This window comes from Falco cherrug, chromosome 4 (assembly GCF_023634085.1).
Source record: "Falco cherrug isolate bFalChe1 chromosome 4, bFalChe1.pri, whole genome shotgun sequence".
NCBI classification, from domain to species: domain Eukaryota; kingdom Metazoa; phylum Chordata; class Aves; order Falconiformes; family Falconidae; genus Falco; species Falco cherrug.
The window spans coordinates 18,384,185-18,406,768 of record NC_073700.1 but is presented as its reverse complement, the minus strand read 5'-3'; the positions used below and the strand labels follow the sequence as shown (position 1 = coordinate 18,406,768).

At 41.3% G+C, this 22,584-nt stretch overlaps 1 protein-coding gene across 1 annotated transcript; it reads left to right on the top strand.

Moving 5' to 3' along the window:
- The first annotated feature begins 314 nt into the window (after positions 1-314).
- EOGT (EGF domain specific O-linked N-acetylglucosamine transferase) lies at positions 315-21,373 on the top strand. Its single transcript, XM_055708836.1, has 17 exons — positions 315-577; positions 1,055-1,101; positions 1,902-2,126; positions 2,982-3,082; positions 3,658-3,766; positions 3,858-3,952; positions 5,115-5,219; positions 6,375-6,481; positions 8,059-8,162; positions 10,746-10,838; positions 11,584-11,655; positions 12,196-12,282; positions 13,428-13,496; positions 14,805-14,866; positions 16,611-16,730; positions 17,704-17,806; positions 18,187-21,373. The coding sequence occupies exons 3-17, from the start codon at positions 1,917-1,919 to the stop codon at positions 18,331-18,333; spliced, it is 1,584 nt and encodes a 527-aa protein (XP_055564811.1). The 5' UTR covers positions 315-577; positions 1,055-1,101; positions 1,902-1,916; the 3' UTR covers positions 18,334-21,373.
- Positions 21,374-22,584: the final 1,211 nt, after the last annotated feature.

Below are 22,584 nucleotides of genomic sequence, written 5' to 3'. Positions count from 1 at the left end.
TTCCGGCAGCGGGAAGAAGGCGCCCCGCTGCCCCAGTGCCCCCCGCCGGGCCTGCGGGCCGCGCCCGGACAGGTGCCGCACGGCCCGGCCGCGGCGAGGCTGGCGGCCCCCCCCGGCTCCAGCTGATGGCTGCCGGGCCGAGGCGCTGAGAAGCGGAGGCCGGCCCGCGCTCTCCGCCCGGTTTCCGGCGAGCGGCGCCGCCGGCCTGGCCCGGCCGGGCTCCTCCCTCCTTCCCCGGCGGCTCGGCGCTCCCGCCGCCTCCAGGTGGGGCGGGCCCCGGCGCGGCAGCCCTCAGGCCGCGGTCGCTCCCCGCGGCGGGGGCCGGGACGGGGTGTGGCGGTGCCGCCCGCCCCGCTCCGCTCCCCGCGGGTGTGAAGGAGGGGCGCAGCCCTCCCCCGGCGGCCGCCTTTCCCCCGCGGAGCCTGGTGGGGCCGGGCCGTGCGCGCTGCCCCCGCCCCGCACAGCCGCCAGCCGCCGCGGCGGCATGAGGATTAAGGCCGTCGGCGAGCGCGTAACGGGAGAAGCGGCCGGTCCCATGGGCCGCGGGGCTCCCCGGGGCCGGCGGCTCTGAGCTGAGGTGAGGCGCCCGCCGCGGCTTCAGGGCGGGGGGTCGGGCGGGGGGCGCTGCGGGCCTGGCGCCGGGTCCCGGCGGCCGGGTCCAGTCCGGAGCGGGCTGGGTGCCGGGCGCCTTCCCGAGGGGACAGCGCCGGATGGGGAGCCGGCCGCCGCAGCGCTGCCGTGGGTTTGAGCTGGGCTGCGGGGCGGTGGGATACGCCCGAGTTCCCCTAGACCCCGCGGTGCGGTCCCCCCGGGACCCCCCCGTCCCTACGGTGGGATCCCCCCGTCCCCGCGGGTTGTGCTACTGGGAACGGGGAGCGCTTCCGTGCGGGGATCCCCGCATCCCGGCGGGGCCGAGGCGCTCCCGGGCAGCCGGAGGGAGGCTGCTCCCCTCGCCGGGCGGTTCTCGGGAAGCAGGGCTGCTGCGAGGAGCCGCCCTCGGCAGGATGTGTTTAACTCCGCTTTCCTTCCCCCCCCCCCCCCCCCCCCCCCCCAGGTTTCTGCACTTGGGAAATCTGAAGCAGTTCTCCTCAAACCAAACAGGTAAAACGACTTGTGTCGTAGGAATATTGCTAAGGGCTTCGGTTTGCAAGCAAGCATGCAAATTCTGGCAAATTATAATGCCAAAAAAGGTCTTTTAGATACAGGCCATCCCTTTTTTTTTTTTTTTTTTTTCTCACGAAGTTTAATGGTTCAAAGCAGGGGTGCCTGGCGAGGGGGCTGTGTTATCAGAAAGGTATCCAGTCTGCTTTAGAGTATGTAGGTGTGTGGGGGCCCATAATTAAGTATATAACTCAGTATTCAAAGTTTCCTTATCATGGTGTTAACTACTAAAAACAAGAAGCCTTGAAACCAACTGGAGTTTGACCATTTATCTGTGACCGCATAGCTAATGATTAGTTTCTCCCAAAGTGGAGAATGTATTATACTTACTTTTAAACTAAAATTCCTCTGCTTCTCACCCCTCCCCCCCAACACTTCTACATTTTCTTCCTGCTGACTGCATGTTATATGCTCTATACTTAGTTTCCACATCTGAACTCTCAGGATCTCTTGGGATTTAGCTAAAGTAAACACACCCATTTTAGTTTGACTGTGAGTTGGAGGTTCATAATAACCGTCAATGACTAATGATTCAAAGATAATCTTGAGGCTGTACAGTCTAGTCTTTTAGTGAAAGTTTACTTTTCATGGGAAAAAGAAACCACCCCAGAAATAAAAGTACATATTCTTTGAGTACGTGACTCACTTTGGCTGAATGATGTCTTGTATGCTTGAAATGCGCTATGCTGCAAATACGTTGTGTCTTTTTTTTTTTTTTTTTTTTTTTTTTATAAATCCAGAGCTCATAGGTTGCCATGTTCATGTTGCTTGTATTTGGATTGCTACTGGGAGAAATTCTGGCTAATTCCCAAGCTGCAAACGTTACTGAACTCAAAAGCATTCGAGAAGAGCCATTATATAGCTACAAAGCTATCAATTTACCAGATGAGCATATTCCGTATTTTCTACACAATAATCAGCATATTGCTGGCATCTGTAAGCAGGACTCTCATTGCCCATATAAAGTAAGTTTGCTTTTTTTTTCGGTTCGTTTCTTCAAATGTGATGTTGGGGTGGTTTGTTCTTGGAGTCATAGCAGTTAAAGGTGGTGATGAATTGGTCTCTTTACCAATTAGTCAGTTCCACTGGGAATTGGAATTGTTGCTTTTGAAGCAGTTGTACAGGCCTCTTCCTGGATCTGATGTCGTCACAGGACTGGATTTTTAACATACTGTTTTGCAAGATTTTTATCCCCTCTCTTCTAGTTGTTACAGACTTGAAATGATGATCTTAATCTGAATGACTTACACACATGAAAGGTGTTTGAACGAAGTGCAGTTAGTAATTTCTAGGCCTGTGATTTTTAGCATGCTGTAGTACTTTTGTTGAAGTGTCAAGAGTATAGGCAAATCAATGAAAAACTGATTTAATCTTATCCTGTGGTTGCACTTAATTCACTCACCCGAAGCAGGGACAGTGAACCGCAGGATCCGTGCTGCATGTGGCTGGGGAGCAATTCTATGGTCTTCGGCTGGAGCTGCTTTGTAGAGCTGGGGGTGGGAGCTATGCTCCCCTTCTCTGGCTTTCTGCAACACTGCAGAAGCCAGTGCTTCTAAAGTCTGCGTGGGAGCAGTGGTACACTCGGCCTGGATCAGATGTGTTAAAGACAAAGATAATGTTGCTGCGCATGTGTGTCCTCTTTGAAGCCTCTGTTGTGCATGAAGAATCTGGGTGCTGTTTCTGAAACTCGTATTTGAAAACAGATCAGACCAAAAGCCTTTTGTGCAAGATTTATTAGCAAGAGGTAGTTTATGAGCTCACAACTAACTTGTCTCCCATTTTGCTGTTGCATAACTTGATTCAGTTATTCTGTGTTACAGAAATACTTGAAGAAGCTAAAATCCTGCTGGGGTTATGAGAAATCTTGCAAATCAGATTACAGGTTCAGTTACCCAGTGTGTGATTATGTTGAAACTGGATGGTAAGTTTCATTGTATAGATTAAAGTATGTTAAAAAAAAAGTATACTGCTCACTTTCGTATTAGCTGTGAATTTAACATTATTGTGATATCTAGAGTTTAAAGGATGATTCTTTGTGGTTATATGTGCATATATTTATATGTATGTGATGGAGATATATGTGTGTATTTATACATAACATACATCTTCCAACATGATTTTAAAAATTTAACTTTTTAAGGAAGAAAACACAGTTTGAAATCCTTCCTGCCATAATGTTTTCATTATTCTGATTTAGCCTTGAATTCAGATTCCTAAAATAACTGGATTTCCTTTCTTAGCTTTAAAAACAGAAGAAAAAAAAGTTTTTTAAAAATAATACCCTTTTACAGTAGAATAGCTTTAATTTTTCATTGATGTTTTCACTTAACATGTAGCTGATAAGTTGCTTCCTGTTTTTCATCTTAAATGTCAATAAAAAACTGTCTGGCTCTTCTGTTCCACTTTCAGTGGGAAAAATGTTATCCGTTAAAAGTTTTTACTAGAATTGAGCAACGGACCTTGATATTTTTTTCCCCTCTCTCCTGCATACATCAGGGCAAGTGACATTGAGACAGCCCAACAGATATTCTGGAAACAAGCTGACTTCGGTTACATTCAAGAGAGGCTCAATGAAATGAAAACCCATTGTAAGCCTGCAGCAAGAGTAGGTATTTCTGATAAATACAATACTTTTCACTTGTTTTTAAATGTGATTTTTCTTATTGATGAAGTCTTATTTGTTCTTTTCTTAACAGGGAGATTCATCTCTGGCCTGTTCTCAGTATCTCCAGCATTGCAGAGCAACAAACTTGTACATTGATTTACGAACTGTAAAGAGAAACCATGACAGGTCTCTGATTTGCTTGTGTTATAGTAAAACCAAAGGATAGCGGGGAAAAGGACTTCAGAGTTTGTTTTACAAAGCTGGTGTGCTTGTTGCCATGGGCTTTACTGTTGACCAGAGACATGTTGCTGAAGTCCTGTTGAGATCTACACCTCTTGATTACTCTCTGCCGCTGCTGTCAGCAGTACAGGTTATTTAAAAACAGAAGCTCTTGGTTTTATGAAATGATGATGGGTGATTGAAATCCTCCCTTCTGATGAAAGAGAGGAAGACTTTTCTGTGTCATCAGTCTCATCCTTTCTGTGCCTTCAGTCACATCCTTCCTTGATCAGATGATGTGCAAAGCAGAATTGGTTTTGTATGAAGCATGGAGAAGACCTTTCCTATTCTAGGTGCCTTCATATCAGAACCAGGAATTGCATTTTTAGATACAGTGAGACTGAAGAGAGATCTGATCCGGGATCTTCCATACCCCAAATTAAAATGCTACATAGTGGAAAACTGGGTAAAAAAACTTGTACCACTGATGCTGGCATCACTCGTTTTTCATTCTGCCTTCTCTTTCAAGTTAGTGTCTTGGGCACATGGCCTGATAAGAGCTGGTTCATGACTGTGATGCTGACACCCTTCAGAATGGGTTTTGTCATCTTTTCAGTCTGTCCTAAGAGCTAATTTAGACAGTGCTTTTAGTTGGCAATTTGATTTCGTGAAGCCTGTTCTTGCACTTCATGCTTCGCATGTAATACAATAATTTTATATGACTAACTGGGTTGTGGAATCTGAGGTGGATTTTGGTGAGAATTGTTGTTAGAACCAACCAAACAAAAAAACCCCAACCACCAACTAATGATGCTCCTGTAAGTATAATTGTGTAGCAAAATCTAACCAAATTACTCATTTGGGTGTGTGAAAATGATTCCTAATAACATTCTGTGTGGATTACTGCTGTTTTCTAAATTGATGTGTAGAACTCCAAGGACACCGCTGTATTTGGGAATTGTGGGAAATGTTTGATTTATACTAAAGAAAATACTTAGGTTTTAAATATGTACAAAGTACATTGCTGCATTGAGACTAACCAGCACTAGCTCAAGTATGTAATTGAAATTGCAAAGCATTTGTAGCACAGTTGCACAAAAGCTGATAGACTTTTACTAATTTGCATTAGGTTCAAAGAAGACTTTTTCCAGAAGGGGGAAATTGGAGGTCATTGCACCCTCGACGTTCAAGGATTTTTGGCTGAAGGTCAGCGCAAGAGCCCGCTGCAGTCTTGGTAAGAATCACTTGTCAAGGCTGCTTCCAAGTTCACTTACCGATTGTTTTTTATTTTTTTCTTTGGCATTAGCAGCTTTGTGTAGGGGATTTCATGCTGAGGAGTTAGTTGCTCCTTGCTGAGGTCAGTTTGAGAGTTCATAGTAGATACTTCAGGTAATTATGTCTATGCAGAATGTTCTGAACTATGCTGTCTGTAGTAATTGTCCTGCCTAATTTAGAGCAGCAAAAGATCTGAAATGTCTTGTGAAGTTCTAACACTTAGATGTTTTGTGGACAAGATGTTGGTTCTACACCTAGTCTGCCTGTAGGAGGAGACAGTTGTTTTGTTGTGAAATGCCTTGGAGTTTGCACTTGTCTGCTAGTTCACACAGTCCTTGGTGATGCTGGGGCCAGTGCAGCACCTGAACTGGATACACTCACGTGGTGTTCCCAGGGAGCCTGTGTTTGGAACGTGGAATGGGCGACAGTCTACAGGCTGAGTAGGCAGTGCAGAGGGTGGTTTATGGTAGCTGGTTAAGTGTCACAGGTTACATGTTGGCACTTCAAAGCTGCATTGCCATTAATTGATGAAACTTGAAGGATTTGGAGCCATTAAGGTCCATATTAAAAATTAAGTTTTGTGCTTTCCTCATGTCTTCATTTCCGCCCCCCCCCCCCCTCATTTTGCATTGATGGTCAATTTCAGTTAAGAATACCTGCAGAGGAGAAAAAAAGACTTTTCTTCTTTACCTGCTATTGTCATCTCAACTGCTCATCCTTGTTTAGATCAGGAGTAATAAATACTGCATCTACATTCATTATTCTGACCAAAGCAACGGAGATATTGCTGAAGTGTCTTTGGCAATGCAGATCAAGTTGGATAGACCCACAGATCTAGGCTCTAAGGCTCTTTGTTACATCTCCTCTGCCTTGATTTGTAGATCAAAGATGCTGTTTGCTCCTGAGATCAAAGGTGGTGTTTAACCTCTTGAAGCTCATAACCTGAAGAATCTTCCATTACAATTTCAAATCATTGCCAAGACTCTGCCAGCTTTCAGCAGTGCTGTTAAATCAAATGGACTGAGTGAACACTTACTAAGTTTAAACAAATGTACTTCATACATCTAAAGTGTGATAATGACAAACCATGTTTTGTATGATTGAATCTTTATAGGTTTGCAGAACTCCAGACATTTACTGCATTAGACTTCAAGCCCCTAGAAGAAGAGAAGTGTGATGTTGTTGTTGAAAAGCCAACATACTTCATGAAATTAGATGCAGGTAATTGTTATCCTTAGTTTTTTTCATCCTGCAGTACTGCAGTAAAAAAAGCCTGTATCCAACTTGCCCATCTGCGTTATGCCTTTGTGATTGTCAAGTTCACCTGTAGAAATAATGATTTTTTTAAAAAAAGGGTGTGACTTTTTAATTCCTTTTTTCCCTATAGTTCCATTGATGAACTTGGAAACTTAAATTTAAAACTCTTACATTTTCCCACAGATGATTAAAAAAAAAATCAGAAAAATTTCCTGCCACTTGTCGTGCACATTCATTCTCTTGACTGTGTTTTTCCAGTCTTTGACTTTGTGCCAAAGACACTTCTGTACAGTGTGTTTGATTTTGGCTGTGTTTCTAGATGTCCGGTTTCATACCGTGAAACACAAGGTATGGGTGTCTTGTAGTAAGTGCTCAGTAGTTGAGGGCTCATTGTGTATTGAAGAAGTGGTATTCAAAGAGGGGCAGCACCAAGCATCTTTAGAAATCAGCCAGTGGTATCTGGCCCTTTTTGAAGTTCATCAGCCTTTTTGTTCATGCAGCATATTTTGCAGACAAATGTTAATGAAGGAGGGTGTTCAGGATGTAGACATACAAACAAGCTGCTGCACGGGAAGCTGTGGTTTAAACTGGATAGTTGTCTGCAGCATTCTGACCCTGTGATACTGCAACTGTAAACTGGATTACCCCTCTTCCCCTGCAGGCTAGTAGCTTGTATTTTAAGCAGAGTTGTTGCAGGCCCCTGAACAGTTATTGTGGGAGAGTTGCTGTGCTGTCAACTTGTACCTTTGAGCAGGGTGGTCTAGTGGCTCAGGAGGTGATTTTTGTGCGGCTCCTTTGTTTTAGGGGAGGTGTGGGAAGATTGCTGTTTTAGCAGTACAGGAAGCCTGGCAGCTCGTTCCTGTCGTGACAGCTCTTTTTGGTCAGAAGCTTTGAAACAGGGGCTGTGTGCACATGGTTCAAAATTTGAATCTGGTCCTCACTAGCAAGAAAACTGGGCTACGTTCCTTCCTTTGTTTCATGGAAATTTTTTATGCACCGTGGTCTTAAGGTATTAGCTTAAGGAACCAAGAATGAACAAGAACACTCTGAGAAAAAACCTGCGGAATTGCTTGGGCTTTGGCTCATGTGCAAGTACAAGTTCTGTCTTGCAGTCCTGCAGACAGAGCTTCCCTTAACCCAAATAAAGCAGAACTAAGATCAGTGCCCAAGGCCTGTTTTTAGCGTTTCCTGTATGTCTAGCTATTGTTAAAGTGGTAGTTGCTTTCATATGCGTCAGGAAGCAGCTGCAGACTGTAAAGAGAAATAGCATGTGAAGCTTATTTTTATTTTTTTTCTTACACTGTCTTTTTGGCTGCTCTTCTAATTTCTTTGAACTTTTTAAAAACATGTTTTACTTCAGATTTCTTACCTTGATTCCTTCCCTATAAAGGTTTGCTTTTTTTAGGGTGTATAAGAAGTATTCAGTCAGAAGCAGGGGAAAACTAATATAAAAGCAGGATACTACTAAGGAAAAAATGCACGAACCAATAAAAAGTGCGGAGAGTAATTTGGTGTTTTGCTAACTATTCTTTCTTTCTCAGGTGTTAATATGTACCATCACTTCTGTGATTTCGTCAATCTTTATATTACACAGCACATCAATAATTCCTTCAGTACTGATGTCAACATAGTCATGTGGGACACTGTAAGTCTGCTTTTAACATATTTATAATTAGTTGTGTTTCTTCTTTGTAGAGACTCTGAAGTGTTTAGTAGCCAATCCTTAGCTTTCTTGTGGGCTTAGCCGTGTGGAACTGGTAAGTTTTTGGATCCTGTTAATACAGACGTGCGAGCAATAGTTAGGGAACAGGTTTTCTACAACAAACCATGTGCTGTTTGAATTCTACTCCCATAGCTCATCTTTGTTAGTACATAATTATGTCTTTTTTTGGTGTGATATCAAAAAAAGCATGATCTGTATTTCTAGTATTTAGTATTTCAACATGTTATGCTGTTTTCTGTAGTCTTTTTTTCTCTGAGAATATGAAAGGAGATTTACTCAAAACTGTTTCTTCTGTATTTAAAAGGACATGCAGCCTTGCATGTTTCTAAATCAGCAATGTGCAGCCTGTAATAAAGAAAACTACATGAAATCCTTAAATGTATCTGTCAAAAGTGGGTCTAATACTTAATTCCTTTAAATAGCCTTCTTGCAGTTCCTTCTCTCAATCACCTCTTAGAATGCTGTGACACGTGCAAAACATCTTTTTAAGTTGAGCTCTTTCTGCTGTACTGCTGAGTTGAAACCATGACTCTGTTTAAGTGTAATAATTACTTTTACTGGCCAGTGTTTAAGTTGTGTAGGAGAGCCTTAAACTAAATAATGAAAACCTAAGCAATTTGTAGTATGCCAGATAACATATAATCAAGTCCAGAAATAACACAGTTCTTGACTATGACGTTGTCCCACTCCTATCTTGTTCTCATACAATTCTGAGTTTTCTAGGACAACTAATGTTCAATAGAGAACTGCAAATATCCTCTGCTTGCTATTTAATGAGAAGCCTCTTTGGCTAGAAAAGACTTTTTTTTTTTTTTTTTTTTTTTAGTTCTTTTACACTTTGAAAGCTAAAATAAATGCACCTGCCAGATAAGCAAGCTCTCTAGATGCTATACAGGGACCTGTTAATCCAGCTCTGATGGTTTCCTGTAAAGATCAGTTGTCAGACAGCATTGGAAATTACTTTGAAAAGCAACTCTTTGTCTTCTATCGCATTGTTGAATCAAATAATTCGTTCAAATGTACCATTCAAAGTAAGTACTGTCACAGTACGGTCGTTCTAAATGAACCTGAACTGCTCGGACAGCTTGCGTTCATGACCATGTACAACCAGGTGATGGCACCAACTAACTGCTGATGAGCTCTGTGCTGATTGAAAGATGGACGTGAGCTCATCCCTCTTCCTTGATGTAATTAATTTGGCCATACTTTCTAGGTACTGTAGAATCAGTGCACTGCTCTTATTAAACAGTAATGCCCTTAGATGTAGGTTAAGCAAAGCAGAAGATGAGGAGGGAATCCACTGGGTGTTAATTTGCAGACTGTCTCTGCAAATGGAGGAGAGCAATGTTTATAAAGCGCTTTCAAGGAAAGCAGATAGGGTTACAAAATAGTACTTTCAGCTTTGAAGATCAATTCTCTGCTTCTGACCTGGAAGTGCAGTTCTCGTAATACAGATGGCCAGAAAGTAGAATGGATTGTAAAATTCCTGAAAACTTAACGGCAAAGGACAGGGAAGGAAGTGCCCCTTCAATTGAAGGAAATCTGGTGCCCTTTAGCTTCTTTTAGACTTCACTAGATATCTGCTGGTTTCTGTGTTCGTTTGTAGTCTTATTCCCAAATTTCTTGTTGAGAATGTTTCCACATAACTTTCCAAGCAGCCTGAAACAGCTCCAGAGTTGAAAGGAAGCTTTAATTGAGAATCGGCACCAGGGCTACTGAGGTCATGTTTAATTACATTCAGAGAGCAAGAGCTCTTTGCCCTCTGTGTAGGAAATGTTACAAATTTGAAGGCAAGAGCCCCCGCTGCTAGGCCAGTGTTGTAGGGAGTACATGGTTCTTCAAGCATTCCACGGAGTTTTGTTGCGAAGGGGCAAGTTTTATGCTGCCTTGTAGAGAAACTTTTTGGTAGCTTGTCGGAGTAATGCAAAACATAGTTTCCTGGCTGTTTCTTCCATCAAATTGGATTATTGCCTTCAGTTTGTGATACATGTGCAATATGCCAGTGACTATCCCAAAACAGAGGCAAATGTGAAACAGGCTTGTTGTGGCTTTTTACTTCAAACATTACTGCTGCGCTTGAATTCCCAGGTGGCTTTTTTAGTCTTGGGAGTAGAGGTTCATGCCTTCTGCCATCCCTGTGTTTCTGTTACTTCAAATTTAACTTGTGTTCTGTTGTCTCTGGCAGAAGTAGAAGGTAGTCTTTTCTCCTAATTCAGAAATTCTAATCTACTGCTGAAGAACTTGTCTAGATTGCTAATTTATAGAACTGTGTTTTTGAAAATTAACTACCTGACGGGTACTTTGAGTTGACTGTCATTGTAAACGCAGGGTTAGGTGTTCTGTAATGTCTGTGTTCTGTGCGAGGCTGTCTTAGGTCCTGTGGTGGTGATGCACATAAAAATTGTGTATTAAAACTTGTATACAGCACTTGTAAAGCATGAAAAGAGTTTTTGTATGCGTTTATGTAATCATTATGCCCTTGTGTTTTTTTTCCTTTCCTCCTAGAGCTCTTATGGCTACGGTGATCTGTTCAGTGAGACGTGGAAGGCATTTACTGACTATGAAATAATACACTTGAAAACCTTTGACTCCAAAAGGGTATGAAATTTTATATTTTGTTTTTAATTCATAGTTACTAGGTAGTGAGTATGACAGCTTCTCAAGCTGCTTGTGGGTATGGGTGTTTCAGAGGAAAGCATGTTTAATTTGCGTAATAAGAATTTTCTGCCTTACAAATGAGACAGAGCTGTAACCAAATTCTGTGGCATGTCTATGGTTTATATAGATTGACCTAACTCTTTTTGTCTTCTGAGTGGTGGTATTTATGTATTGGTTTCACTTCTGCAGGACCCATTACTGAAGTTAAGGGTTTTCAAATGATATTGTCTTTCTAAATCTTCTGATTCCTACTGAGGTGCTCATCTTCCCCTGCAACTGTTAGTATACCTGCTGCTTGTTATTAAAAGAATTTTTACTCCAACCCATAAATGTAACCTTTCATTTAGAGCTCATTTTAGTTTCTTAAATCCCTTTAAAGTCTGTCTTAAACTCTCTACTCTCTAACTGATTTTCCTCTTATTTAGTTCATGTTTGTTCTGGTTTTGTTTTTGTTTTTTTTACCTCTTCCTACACTTGTGCTGTAGCATCCTAAGTGAGAGCTTTTTTGGGATCAGGATTGTCTTTGTTCTGTTCATTTGCACAGTCAAGGAACTGAGGATGCTCTTGGCAAGAGCGTGTAATTGCTAGCTCATTATAAGCAGATCCCACTGAATGAGCAGGGGATGTGTCAGCTGTCAGTGGAAGGTAGCAGCACAGTGTAACTTCTTGTGATCTTTCTTTACAGGTATGCTTTAAAGAAGCAGTCTTCTCATTACTGCCTCGAATGCGATATGGCTTGTTTTATAACACACCATTGGTGAGTCCTTTTTTTCCATCCACTGTGTTAACTACATACATGTGTGACAGTATAAAACCTGAGGTAATGAATCTTTCAAGTATCTAGCTGAGTTATCATGAAATGTACTGTGTTGAAGGTCTGTGCAATCCCGAATGAAATGATCTTCCATAAAGATCAGGATTTTGAAGTTACTTTAGGTGTTGATAGTAACTGATTATGTGCAATCTCCTATGTCACAGCTCATGAGATGCATATTATCCCTCTTTAATGGGTGGGCACTGTGAACTTACCGATATTTTTGCAGAGCACAAGAGCTCGTACACTGACAGACTTTCCCGAGGGTATTAGCTCATGCATTCAGGCTGTAACACTTTAGAGAGAGTTATATTTCTTTCTAAATGAAAGTGCCACTTGTGTCACAGTGAATAGCGACATGCTTAGCACAATGCATGATACTAGGCTTTTTTTCCACAAGAATGGCAAAAGACTGATCACAAAGAGAGGTTTTCTGAGCAAAATAACTTTGTATTAACAGCTGCTTTTTTTTTCTAATTTCAGATATCTGGCTGTCGTGGTACGGGGCTATTTAGAGCATTTTCTCAGCATGTGTTACACAGGTTAAATATCACACAAGAAGGACCCAAGGTATGATAACTAAACAAAATTGTAATACTGAACTGATGGCTCTTATTAGAGAAACAGCATTAGCAAGCTGGACCCAGTGGGGAATAAGAGCATATCATGCGCTTTTTGTCCTTGCCTGTGTTGCTTGGGATTGTTTTTCCAGTAAGTCAGCCTGTTCTATAAAAGGTCTTCAGCAAACATTTGTGTATGTTTGTGAAAGATACCCTCATGTCTTATTTCCATAGGACAGACTTTAGAGCATCCTCCTTCCAAGCCTAGGATCTCTTCCCTGTCTCCATTCTCTGTGCTCCAGGCCTTTGTGTCCTTCCTAGTTAAGCAAGGTACATGGCATGTGGTCCCTTCTGGAGCAGGCTGACAAGGTGCTGTCCTTGGGCCCAGCAGAGGGGATCCCACAGAGCAATGCAGTGGGCTTGTTCTTTATCAGCCCTCTTGGGTACCGTTGAGCCCAGATCAGAGAAGGAAATGGTTGAGCCTGGTCCTTCCGACCCTTGCCTGGTACTGTCTGTCTGGCCCTGGGCTTCTCTCTTGTACACACTGGTAGTTTTTGCAAATTGTTGCAGAGGCTGCATTGATGGATAAGGCAGTTCTGGGCTTCTTGAAGTATTTGCTAGAGAGTAGCCTACATATTATCGCTGAGGGGCACACATCCAAAGCACTGCACAGGCATTTAGTTACGCTTCTCCTGCTGACACTAATGGGAGTCATGCAGTTAAATCTCTTTATTTCACTTGGAACACTTACCCCTGTGAGTACAATTAATTTAAAGAGGTAAAAGGAGGAACTGTTATAGAAGTAAAATATTTTTTTTCCAAGGATCTTGTGCACAAGGCATCCTGAAAGCTGCCTTCCTACATTCAAAACCTGCCAAATAATGTGTAATACAAAGGCTTTTTTTTTGTACTGAACAACATAAATCTTTCAGAAAATGTTTTATTCTTTGTTAATAGTCAGACCTTCACAAAGTTTTTGACACTTAATCTCTTGGGAAATATGATGTGAATTTTAAGGTGGTTACATCATCTATTACATGGAGAAGGAATATATTTAGTTGCTCAGATAATTGCCAAAGTAAATATGGAAGTGTTTGGGGGTTTTTTTGTGAGATCTGCCTCATAGCTAATACACTGGTGCTTTTTTCTTTTCAGGATGGGAAAATTCGAGTCACAATACTTGCACGCAGTACAGATTACCGGAAAATATTAAACCAGAATGAGGTGTGGCCCTTTCTGTTTTCAGAACAAATTTATCAGAAGTTAAATTTTGCTTGTGGAATTGATTCTTTGCTTTTTCCAGCTACAGCCAAGACATCTATCTGCTGGCAAATCTTGGACAAATATGTTTAATGCTAATATTAATTTCTTCTAATATGTCTTCTACCCAGTTTTCGTTTCTGTCCACCAGACACTGAACCTTGCTGCCCTTTTTAAATATCCAGCAGAAGACTACAGATGTAATACTAAAAGTATTTCCTCTTAACAGGCACTGCAGAGCTTCTGATAAAATTAGGGTTTTTTGCTTTCAGATGATCTATTTTATTTATAGTATCCCTAGCACTGAAGCCTCTAACAAAAACCTGTTACGCTTGCAGATTAAAATGCATAAGCTATTGTGTCTGAGTATGTGTCTTCAAAACTTCATGAATTTTCATATTCAGTCACATTTTCAAATTGTGCAACTTGGTGGACTTGCAGTGTAGCTTCTCTTGTGGTAAAACAATAATATCTAGTGTTTTCAAACCTGTCTTCATTCATAGCTCATAGTGCCTGACAAAAATGAATTGGTGTTATCATCCCCACCTTATGTAGGGAGAAACTGGGGCTGCTTTGGTGCAATAGCTCAGTGGCAGAATAGAGAGTGTGCAGGTGGCTAGATTTGTGCCTTATCTGCTAGGCTGTCCACAGTGCATGCCTACACACCGCTACATGTAGTGTGTTTTCTGCTAATGAGTATATGGCAGAAAGGGAAAAGTTAACCTTATCTTTACTGCTCTTTTGTAAAAGAAAATACATAGCTTCTCCCTCTACTGTTGGCTTATGGATTGGAGACTTACAAAAAGCCCATTTAGGTGAGAAGCCTAGGCTCTAACCCGGTTCCCCTTCTCATGTGAGTAGGAGTCTGACCTTCTAAGGAATTCTTGAAAATCCTTCTTGCTACCAATTTGCTTTTTTAGGTATTGGAATATCTTTTGGAAATCCAACCACATTTTTTTCTCTATTCCTGGCAAAACTACTAGTTTAAGTGGTTTAGGATTGGGTCCTGGCACATTTAAAGGTCAACAGTAGCCTCTGAGAGTGAAGGCGAATCTCCTCTCTAGGGGTGCTCTGCCAGGAATGACGTATGTATCTCATGTGGGAAGGCACAAAAGGAGGGGAACTGCTCCTTTGTGTGGCAGCGACAGCATGTTCTGTCTACTCGTCGTAATTCCTGGTGGGGAGGAGGAGTGTGTAAAGTGGTCAGGAGAGCAAGGGAGGAATTAATGGAAGGAGGACACCAAGTCATTGTCTTTTTATATTTCTCCTTAGCTTGTGAATGCTTTGAAAACAGTATCGACATTGGAGGTCAGAGTGGTAGACTACAAATACAAGTACGTAAGTTGATAGAAGAAACTAGTGTGATCTTACGCTGCCTGTTGCTGGTGAAAGCCGTTTGTAGGCAACGCTGTGTATGCCTTGATGTGTAACCTTTGCAAAATCCAAGAACTGTTAAGAAAGGAAGGATGTTACTGAGGGAGTGGTGGTGAGCTAGTTAAGCACTCCCATCCTATGATGCATTACTTAGGAATGAATCTCTAGAGTTAGTAGGCTCAGGTTAAAGCTAATGTATGATGAACAAGTTTTGAAATCACTTTTCTTTTTGTTTTGTCCTCTCTCCCAAAACCAGCTGTGTTTCCATCACCCTTTTGGTTTTGCTAACGCTCTGCACTAACTGTGGGTCAACAGGGATTTCTCTTGTATGATGCTAGTGTCTTATTTTATATGACCCTTAGTTTAATAGTGAATAATAGCTTATTTGCTGCTCTGGTGGCCCCCGAAGACTCCACTGGAAGTCAATTTGTGGTGCCCAGATGTACTAAGCACTGTGCCAGTAAGACACAGCTTGAAGAAAAGAAGTTTCCAAGTGGTGTACGCCTGTGCCAAATGGTAACAGCTCCCATCTACTCAGTGTTACTGCCATGGATCATGCAGGAAGAGTGAGAAACTGAAGCAGCAGCAAGAGATCAGTGTTTTGACCAAAGCAGAGACAGCATGAGGAAGTTAAGAGTTGCTTCAGATTCCCTTGTTGGTGAAAGCACTTGAGCAGTCTAATAACAGAAAAGTGAGTGGATACTGAAAGCTTGACCAAGTGGTACTTGCACAATTCCTGTGCTTGTCAACTGTTTGCAGTACCATCCAGCATTACAGATTTCCAAAGCTATCCTGCAGCGTTGCTGTCGTCATAGGCAGAAGGGTTTCCCTGGTGTCTGCCCTTGTAGCAGTTCAAGCACTTTAAACTTTCTTATTGCAGTTTAAGCCAGTTTCTTTCTGCTCTGTTCCAAATAGTCTGAGAGGACGTTTTTCTCTTCTTTTTCAATGTATGAACTGTTCATATGCAAATGAAACCTGCTGTAATTTCCCTTTCCAGTTGTCTGTCTTCTCTTACATTTAAGTGTTTTTAGTCCATTCTTCCCTTTTGTGCTCGGGGAACACCTGATAATTTAAAGAGAATACTTTTATTTGGAGCTTACAGTCAGAGGATAGGAGAGAGTGACAGTTCCAGGAGCTGAAAAAAGTCTGCTCTCCTTATTTCTGCTTGATGCTCTATGCATAAGTTCAGGTTGGATATCTCCATCTTTAGGCAGGAATTGTATACTTCTACATTATGTAAAGAACAGTAGAACAGTTTAGGTCTTTTATGTTGGTGGTTGGGTTGTTTTTTTTTTTTTTTAATGATGATTTTTTTTAAAGGGGATTTGTGGTTTTTTGTTTTTGTTTTTTTTTTAAAGGCAAGTTACTCCCCCCCCCCCCCAAAAAAAAAACAACAAAAACAAAACAACAAAACCAACCCCAAAAAAACCCAAACCAAAAACACCCAAAAATTTAACTGGGGAAAAAAAAATGAATTTTTTGGATCAGACTCTTGTGAAGTTTTGAAACCTGTGTGCATGTCTTTTAATTCCATGCTGAGTTATTGTTGGCTGCAGCATTTGTGATTCTTAGTATTGTTCCCTGAAAAAATCAATTCTCCCTTTCAGTGTTCCCTTAAGTTAATTTTGTGCTTTTCTACATGTAGCTGATTCTTGCTGAGATGGATAGGCATGCCAGATCACCATTTTGTTGTGTTGTCTGTAGGGAACTTGAATTTTCAGAGCAATTGAGAATCACCCACAATTCTGATATATTCATTGGGATGCATGGAGCTGGACTTACCCATCTGCTCTTTCTACCAGACTGGGCTGTTGTTTTTGAACTGTAAGTCTGTTTCTCTTTTCCCTCTATTATACTCACAACTGCTCACATCTGTTCTTACGGGTTAATGAAGCACTCGCCCTTGCTAGTGTTTGACTATGAACGTTTGTCTTGCATCCTCATCTAGACCTCATTTTTGGTAGCCTTCTTTTCTGGGAATCAAAAATGAGGAAGCTTTCTTTATAAAGTACAGTGTCGCTACATCATACAAGTTTAGCCTGTGATTTCTTAAGATGCTGTGGTACAAATAAAATGCAGCCTCGGCAACAATTGCTTGGGGAAAATAGCAAAAAAACCAAGAAAGCCTCACTGGTCAGATTCTGCCTGGTGAGTGAGATCTAACAGTATTTTGGCAATCCAAGGGAATTGATTAGATAAAGTGTGTGCCCAGGGTGTTTAAGATCCCCCTGAAGGTTTTTGTACTCCTTTCTGCGCCTAGGACATGAGCACCAGCTTGCTGGCCAAGCTCAGCTATGTGTCATTCTGTTTTACCTGAATTTCTGTAGCAGCTTCCTTTTAAACACCAAGTATGGTTGTTAACAGACACTCCTATAGAACTAAACAAAAATGCAGAATGCTTGTCAGGAGAGCGCTGAATTCTCCATCCTGGGAAATTCTGCTTAAAGCCCCTGCTGTGGGAAGGCTAGGGAGCTGGTGCCTTGCAGCAGAATCTTGGCTTGAAAGTGTTTTGTCCAGTCTCCAAATAAGTTCAGAAACCTGGGGTTTTCTTACATGTCCAAGAGCTGCTGCAGCTGGACAGGGTTATGTCTGATGTGCAGATGTGCCTCAAACTGCCTCCCAGGGCGCGTGTTAAGAACAGATAGTTGCCCTTGTTTTCATTGGAGCAGAATTTGTCCATGGTTTCAGTGCCTTAGGACTGGACAGCAAACGTTTTGGCTTGCAGGTTTTTCCTGCTTCACTGGTAAACTTCAGTATAATCTCTGTAGGTAAATATGATTTTTGTGCCTGACCCTAGGTACAATTGTGAAGATGAACGTTGTTATCTGGATTTGGCAAGGCTGAGAGGCATTCACTACATCACTTGGCGAAAAAGGAATAAAGTATTCCCTCAGGATCAGGTAAAAATGGCCACTGCTGGAAAGGTGGGGTGCTCTAACTTGAAGCATTTAACAGTTAGTTTGCTTTACCTATCTATGTTCTGATATTTGAAATATGATTTTCACTCTTCAGACCAAATTAACTTCCCTGTTGTGATTAAGAAATCATTTGATGTTAATGGCTGAGGGAAGACGAGAAATGAAATTAATTGGCCATTAATCCAAGCCATCTATAGCCCTGCTGTTACGTGGTTACTTTTCTAACTCTTTTGCCTCAGAGCAGATCGGTGGATCAGATATAATGAATTAAAATGGCAGATGCTCATTTTTTTTCTTGCTTTTTGAATGGAAGATGGTTTGAAATTCTTTTCTGTCTAAAAGGCCTTATTTCATTCTTCTAGGGACACCACCCAACACTTGGAGAACATCCAAAATTTACAAACTACTCCTTTGATGTGGAAGAATTTATGTACTTGGTGCTTCTGGCTGCAAATCATGTTTCACAGCATTCCAAGTGGCCATTTAGGGTAAAACATGATGAATTCTGAATTAGACTTCTGACTGAAATATTATTTTTAAATAATGCTCCATAAAAATATTGTAACAACATAAAGCAAAATGCTGGTGTGAGATGTGTAAACCTCTACGAGGGAAATAACCCATTATTAATTTGTCAAATCACTTCTTAGCACCATACCTTATCTTTATAATCCCTCTTTAATTCCGGGAGTTTTTGATATGTAAAAGCTATTTTTCAGAACTCTCTTTGGGTTTTGCGCTGTATTTTTTGCATTACAAATTCTGAAATACTTGTCTTCATGCAAAGATATGTCCATGCATTTCACGTAAGATTTTTCTGGGGTAGATACTAATCTTGTAATAATTTATGCCTATTGTTATGTGAAGAAATGCTGGAGGATGGACAGTGTTACAGCCTCATTTCTCAGTATAGTCTTTCTGGGAATGAAATGGGTGTATCAGAGCTCCTCAGTTCCTCTTTTTAAGAAGCTAGATGCTTTTGTACGATAGTCCTGTACCTGTCAGTAAAAGTCTGAATAGGAATTACCTTCCTATTGTAAGACACTGCCCAGTACGTCACTGCAACATGATGCAGTGGTTCCAGGGTGGCTTGTTAGTTCCTTTCCGCCACCACCCGTGTCATTGCTGTGCTTGTCCCTGTGTTGTTTCTGTTTGAAGATTTTCCTTTGTAAAATAGTGGTTGTAAGAACAAAGTGGTTAAACAAGCTTTAACTTTTGTTGTTTGATTCAACAGACACTGCAAACTTGTATTTCAAGTTTTGAAAGTTTTCAAGTTAGAGAGCAGTGTCTTAACGTTTTTGCATTTAAATACAAACTTTGACTCTTCTCCGTGTCATTTTAAATTCTAATATATAACAAGTCTTCTCAGTAGGTTAGGTCATTCTTCTATCTCAAGGCAGGTAAATACTAGTGAATACTAAAAAACTCATGTAATCTGGGTGTTTCCTACTTTTCCACATAAATCAGCACTCTGCAATGGAAAACGTGAGCAAATTGGAATAAAATGAGTCTTTTTGAGGACGCTAAAGGGAACAGACTTCCAGATTTTTGTGGCAAATGATAAGATGTACAGGGTGTCTTTCAGCTGCAGCTGAAAGGAAATAGAGTTGTGAGAAACCCTTTTCTTGGAGTTATTAAAAGCCTAATCTGTTAATATTCTTGTTTTCTCAAAATATTGAAGAGTCAATCTAGAAAACTTTTGAAAATCCTTCCAAAGCCGGTAGCATAATTCACGGTTTTCAGTGAAGGAAATACTAAGCCAAAGGTGAGTTCTTTATGAAATTCCTCCTGGAGCTGACATGTTGGTGCTAGTGGGGAGGGGGGGGAAGGGAGCAGTTCTGTTGTCTTAAGTGGTGCAGGAGGATGTGTGGAAGAGTCAAGTTCAGTGAGATAAAAAAACAGAGTTCTGTGTTAAATTATGGATTTTTTTCAGAATGTATTCCCATGATAGGCTTTCAGTATAATCATACAGTCTCAGTGGCTTGAAGCAGAACATACATTTGTATGCAAAAGCTGGACAGTTACAGTAAATGTAAACATTTCACTGGTATAATTGTAGATATTATTGACTTCCGTTCTCCAGCAGTCATAGGCAATTTCACAGAGTGTAGGTACGTTTACTGACCTGCCTATACTGGTGAAGATGAGTTACTGTAAGGATAATTTTCATACAGATCTCTCATAACCTTAAGCAGTGTATAGGAAAAGCTAGATAGAGCTGATACCTTAATGTATCTGGTGCAATTCCTGGTGTAGTGGATTGGTTTACTGATGGATAAAACTGTTTAAAGAACCATACAAGCAAAATTGCACTTCTTGACAAAGGGGGGAAAAAACCCTCCGGAAATAGTTTCCTGTTTTTGTGTCTGTGTGTGTGTCGGGTTTTTTTTACCTTGCAGGATTTTTTAAGAAAAAAAAACCTGTAAAACTTAAGTCAATACAATGTCTGAGTTTGAATGAAACCAGCTCAAAATAAAGAAGACATTTAACTATGAACTGTGCTCAGATATTTGATAATGTTTTTAATAAAGTGTTAAATTTTTGGTCATAGTTTGCCAGGTTTTAGAGGCAAATTGATTTACTCTATTAACTGCATAGCATCATGCGTCTTCGCTTTTTCCTGCCACGACAACCTGAAGTTCTGAGGTCCAAACTGATACTCTAATTTACTTATCTGGGAATCATTCAGAGACAATCTTGCACTGATGGCTTTGTTGCCAGGCATTTTAAGGCTGGTTTGTGAAAACATTTGTGTATGTTTAATTTTGTGCGCTGCAGAGGATGTGTGCAAATGCAGGCATGTGCTTGAATCTGTACAGAAGGACCTAATGAGGAGCTTCTCTTTCAAGCTGTGTTAGGACTCATTAAAACAAGTGGTCGAACATACGCCTGAATGTGTGGAGGAGAGGCTGTGGGGACTTAATCCAAGGGCAAAATATCCTGCCAACATTCACCAGTTTCAGCACATTTGAGTGCCGTGTCAACAGTTGATAGCCAACACGTTCTTCAGCATTTATGGCTTAATGTAACTGGCATGAAGACACTGTTTTGGTTGATTAGCTTTACAAACAGTTGCAAAATCATCTTGGCAGCAGAAGGAGGTTCAGTTGGATTAATGGGATTTTGCCAATAAATCCTGAGAGAGAGTTTGGACAACAGCAAAGGTTTGGCTCCTGACTTTCTTAAAGAGAGGATCTGGGCCATCTCTTTCTGCTCGGAGATGGGAATTTGAGGGAATCAGTGAGACTTTTGGGCTACTTGTTCTTTAGGCAGGGTATTGCTCTGGATTATATTGTCCTAGCAGGCTACAGCAATACTGTTCCTTGCTACTTCTGTGTGGGTTTTTGTTTTTGTTTTTAGTTTTGGGTTTTTTTTTTTAATGGGTCTCTCCGGTTTACTTGTGTTTAACTGGCATGTTGGTGTCAGTGTGATGAATTTAGTTTTTGGACGTAATGGACGTTGCCAATCCTGAATGCTTACAGGATTGTCTGTGTTTCATGTACAATGTAAACTGAGAGCAGGATTTGAAATAAATAATTTATGGATGTACATGGTGTCTTTCCTTTTTACTTCAGAAGTCTTCAAAGTTGTATTTCCAATTTTTTTCTTTGTGAACTTCCGTGGAAGTTGGGTAAGTGTGAGAAATGGTTTGTAATGGTGGTGGAAACCGGGAGTATTAATCTTAAGAGGACAATTATAAATATTAAGGCAATACATTTTTGAAAGCAATTAAATAATAATGGAATTGCTTAATTTTTGCTGTTACTCTTACCAGTTGTATCGTTAATGAGATAATTCAGGGTTTAGAATGTCTCTTAATCTTTTTTTTTTTTATTTAAGCAGGAGAGAAACTGAAGGAAATGTTCTCCTTGAGAGCTTTTTATCTGTTCAGAAGTGTGAAATGTGAGTGGATAATTTTCTTTGATTTCAACATTGAATAATTGTTTCAATTTGCAGTGTTTGCCTTGAAGTTGAGCTCTTACTTCCACACCTGAGCACACATTCCTCATGGATTGGGCTTTCTATCTGAAGTAAAAGCACTGCTTTTAAATACTCTTCTGGCTCTGGCCCTGAAATGGCTAAAGTAGTCTGGATCTTCATTATTCATTCATGGATTCTGATCATCCTTCTTGCATTTTGGTGTCTCCCCTCACAGTGTGGGTGTGAGGGTGCAAAGCCTGCAGCTACTGAAGCTACGGACCTAATATGAACGGGAGCTGCTCCTCCCACCTACGGACTCTGTCCGTCGGCTTGTGTGAGGGCTCTCGAACTCCTTTCAGCCAAGGTCAGCTGCCTTAGCAAAAGCCCACGGGGTTAAACTGTTTGCCACAGGCTTGTTCTTGCAGTGGTGTAAGGGATGGCTACGTGAGCCGCTCATCTGGTGCAGCAGTACCTCGAAGCAGGTAAATGGGTCTTGGTTGTAGTTGGGTTAACCTAGAAAAAACTAGAGCTGGAAGAAAATGACCAAGCCAATCTCTGTGAGCTCAGGACTGAAGTTTTAGTAACTCTGTGTTGGTGGCATTGAGCAGTTTATGGTAGGAGTATCTCAAATAGTGCAGCTGATAAAAGCATTTGGTGGAGGTGGGGAGGGAGATGCGCGGGGGGAATGAGAGGGATAAGGAGGAAAGGGTAAGTGTAAAGGTTGCAGATGGGTGAAACGGGCAGAGTCATTCCCAAGCCTGAGGCTCCGAAGACCTCTGTGATGATGAGTCAAGTGAAGTGTGCGGAAACGCTATGGGGACAGAGCCAAAAGTGAGGGT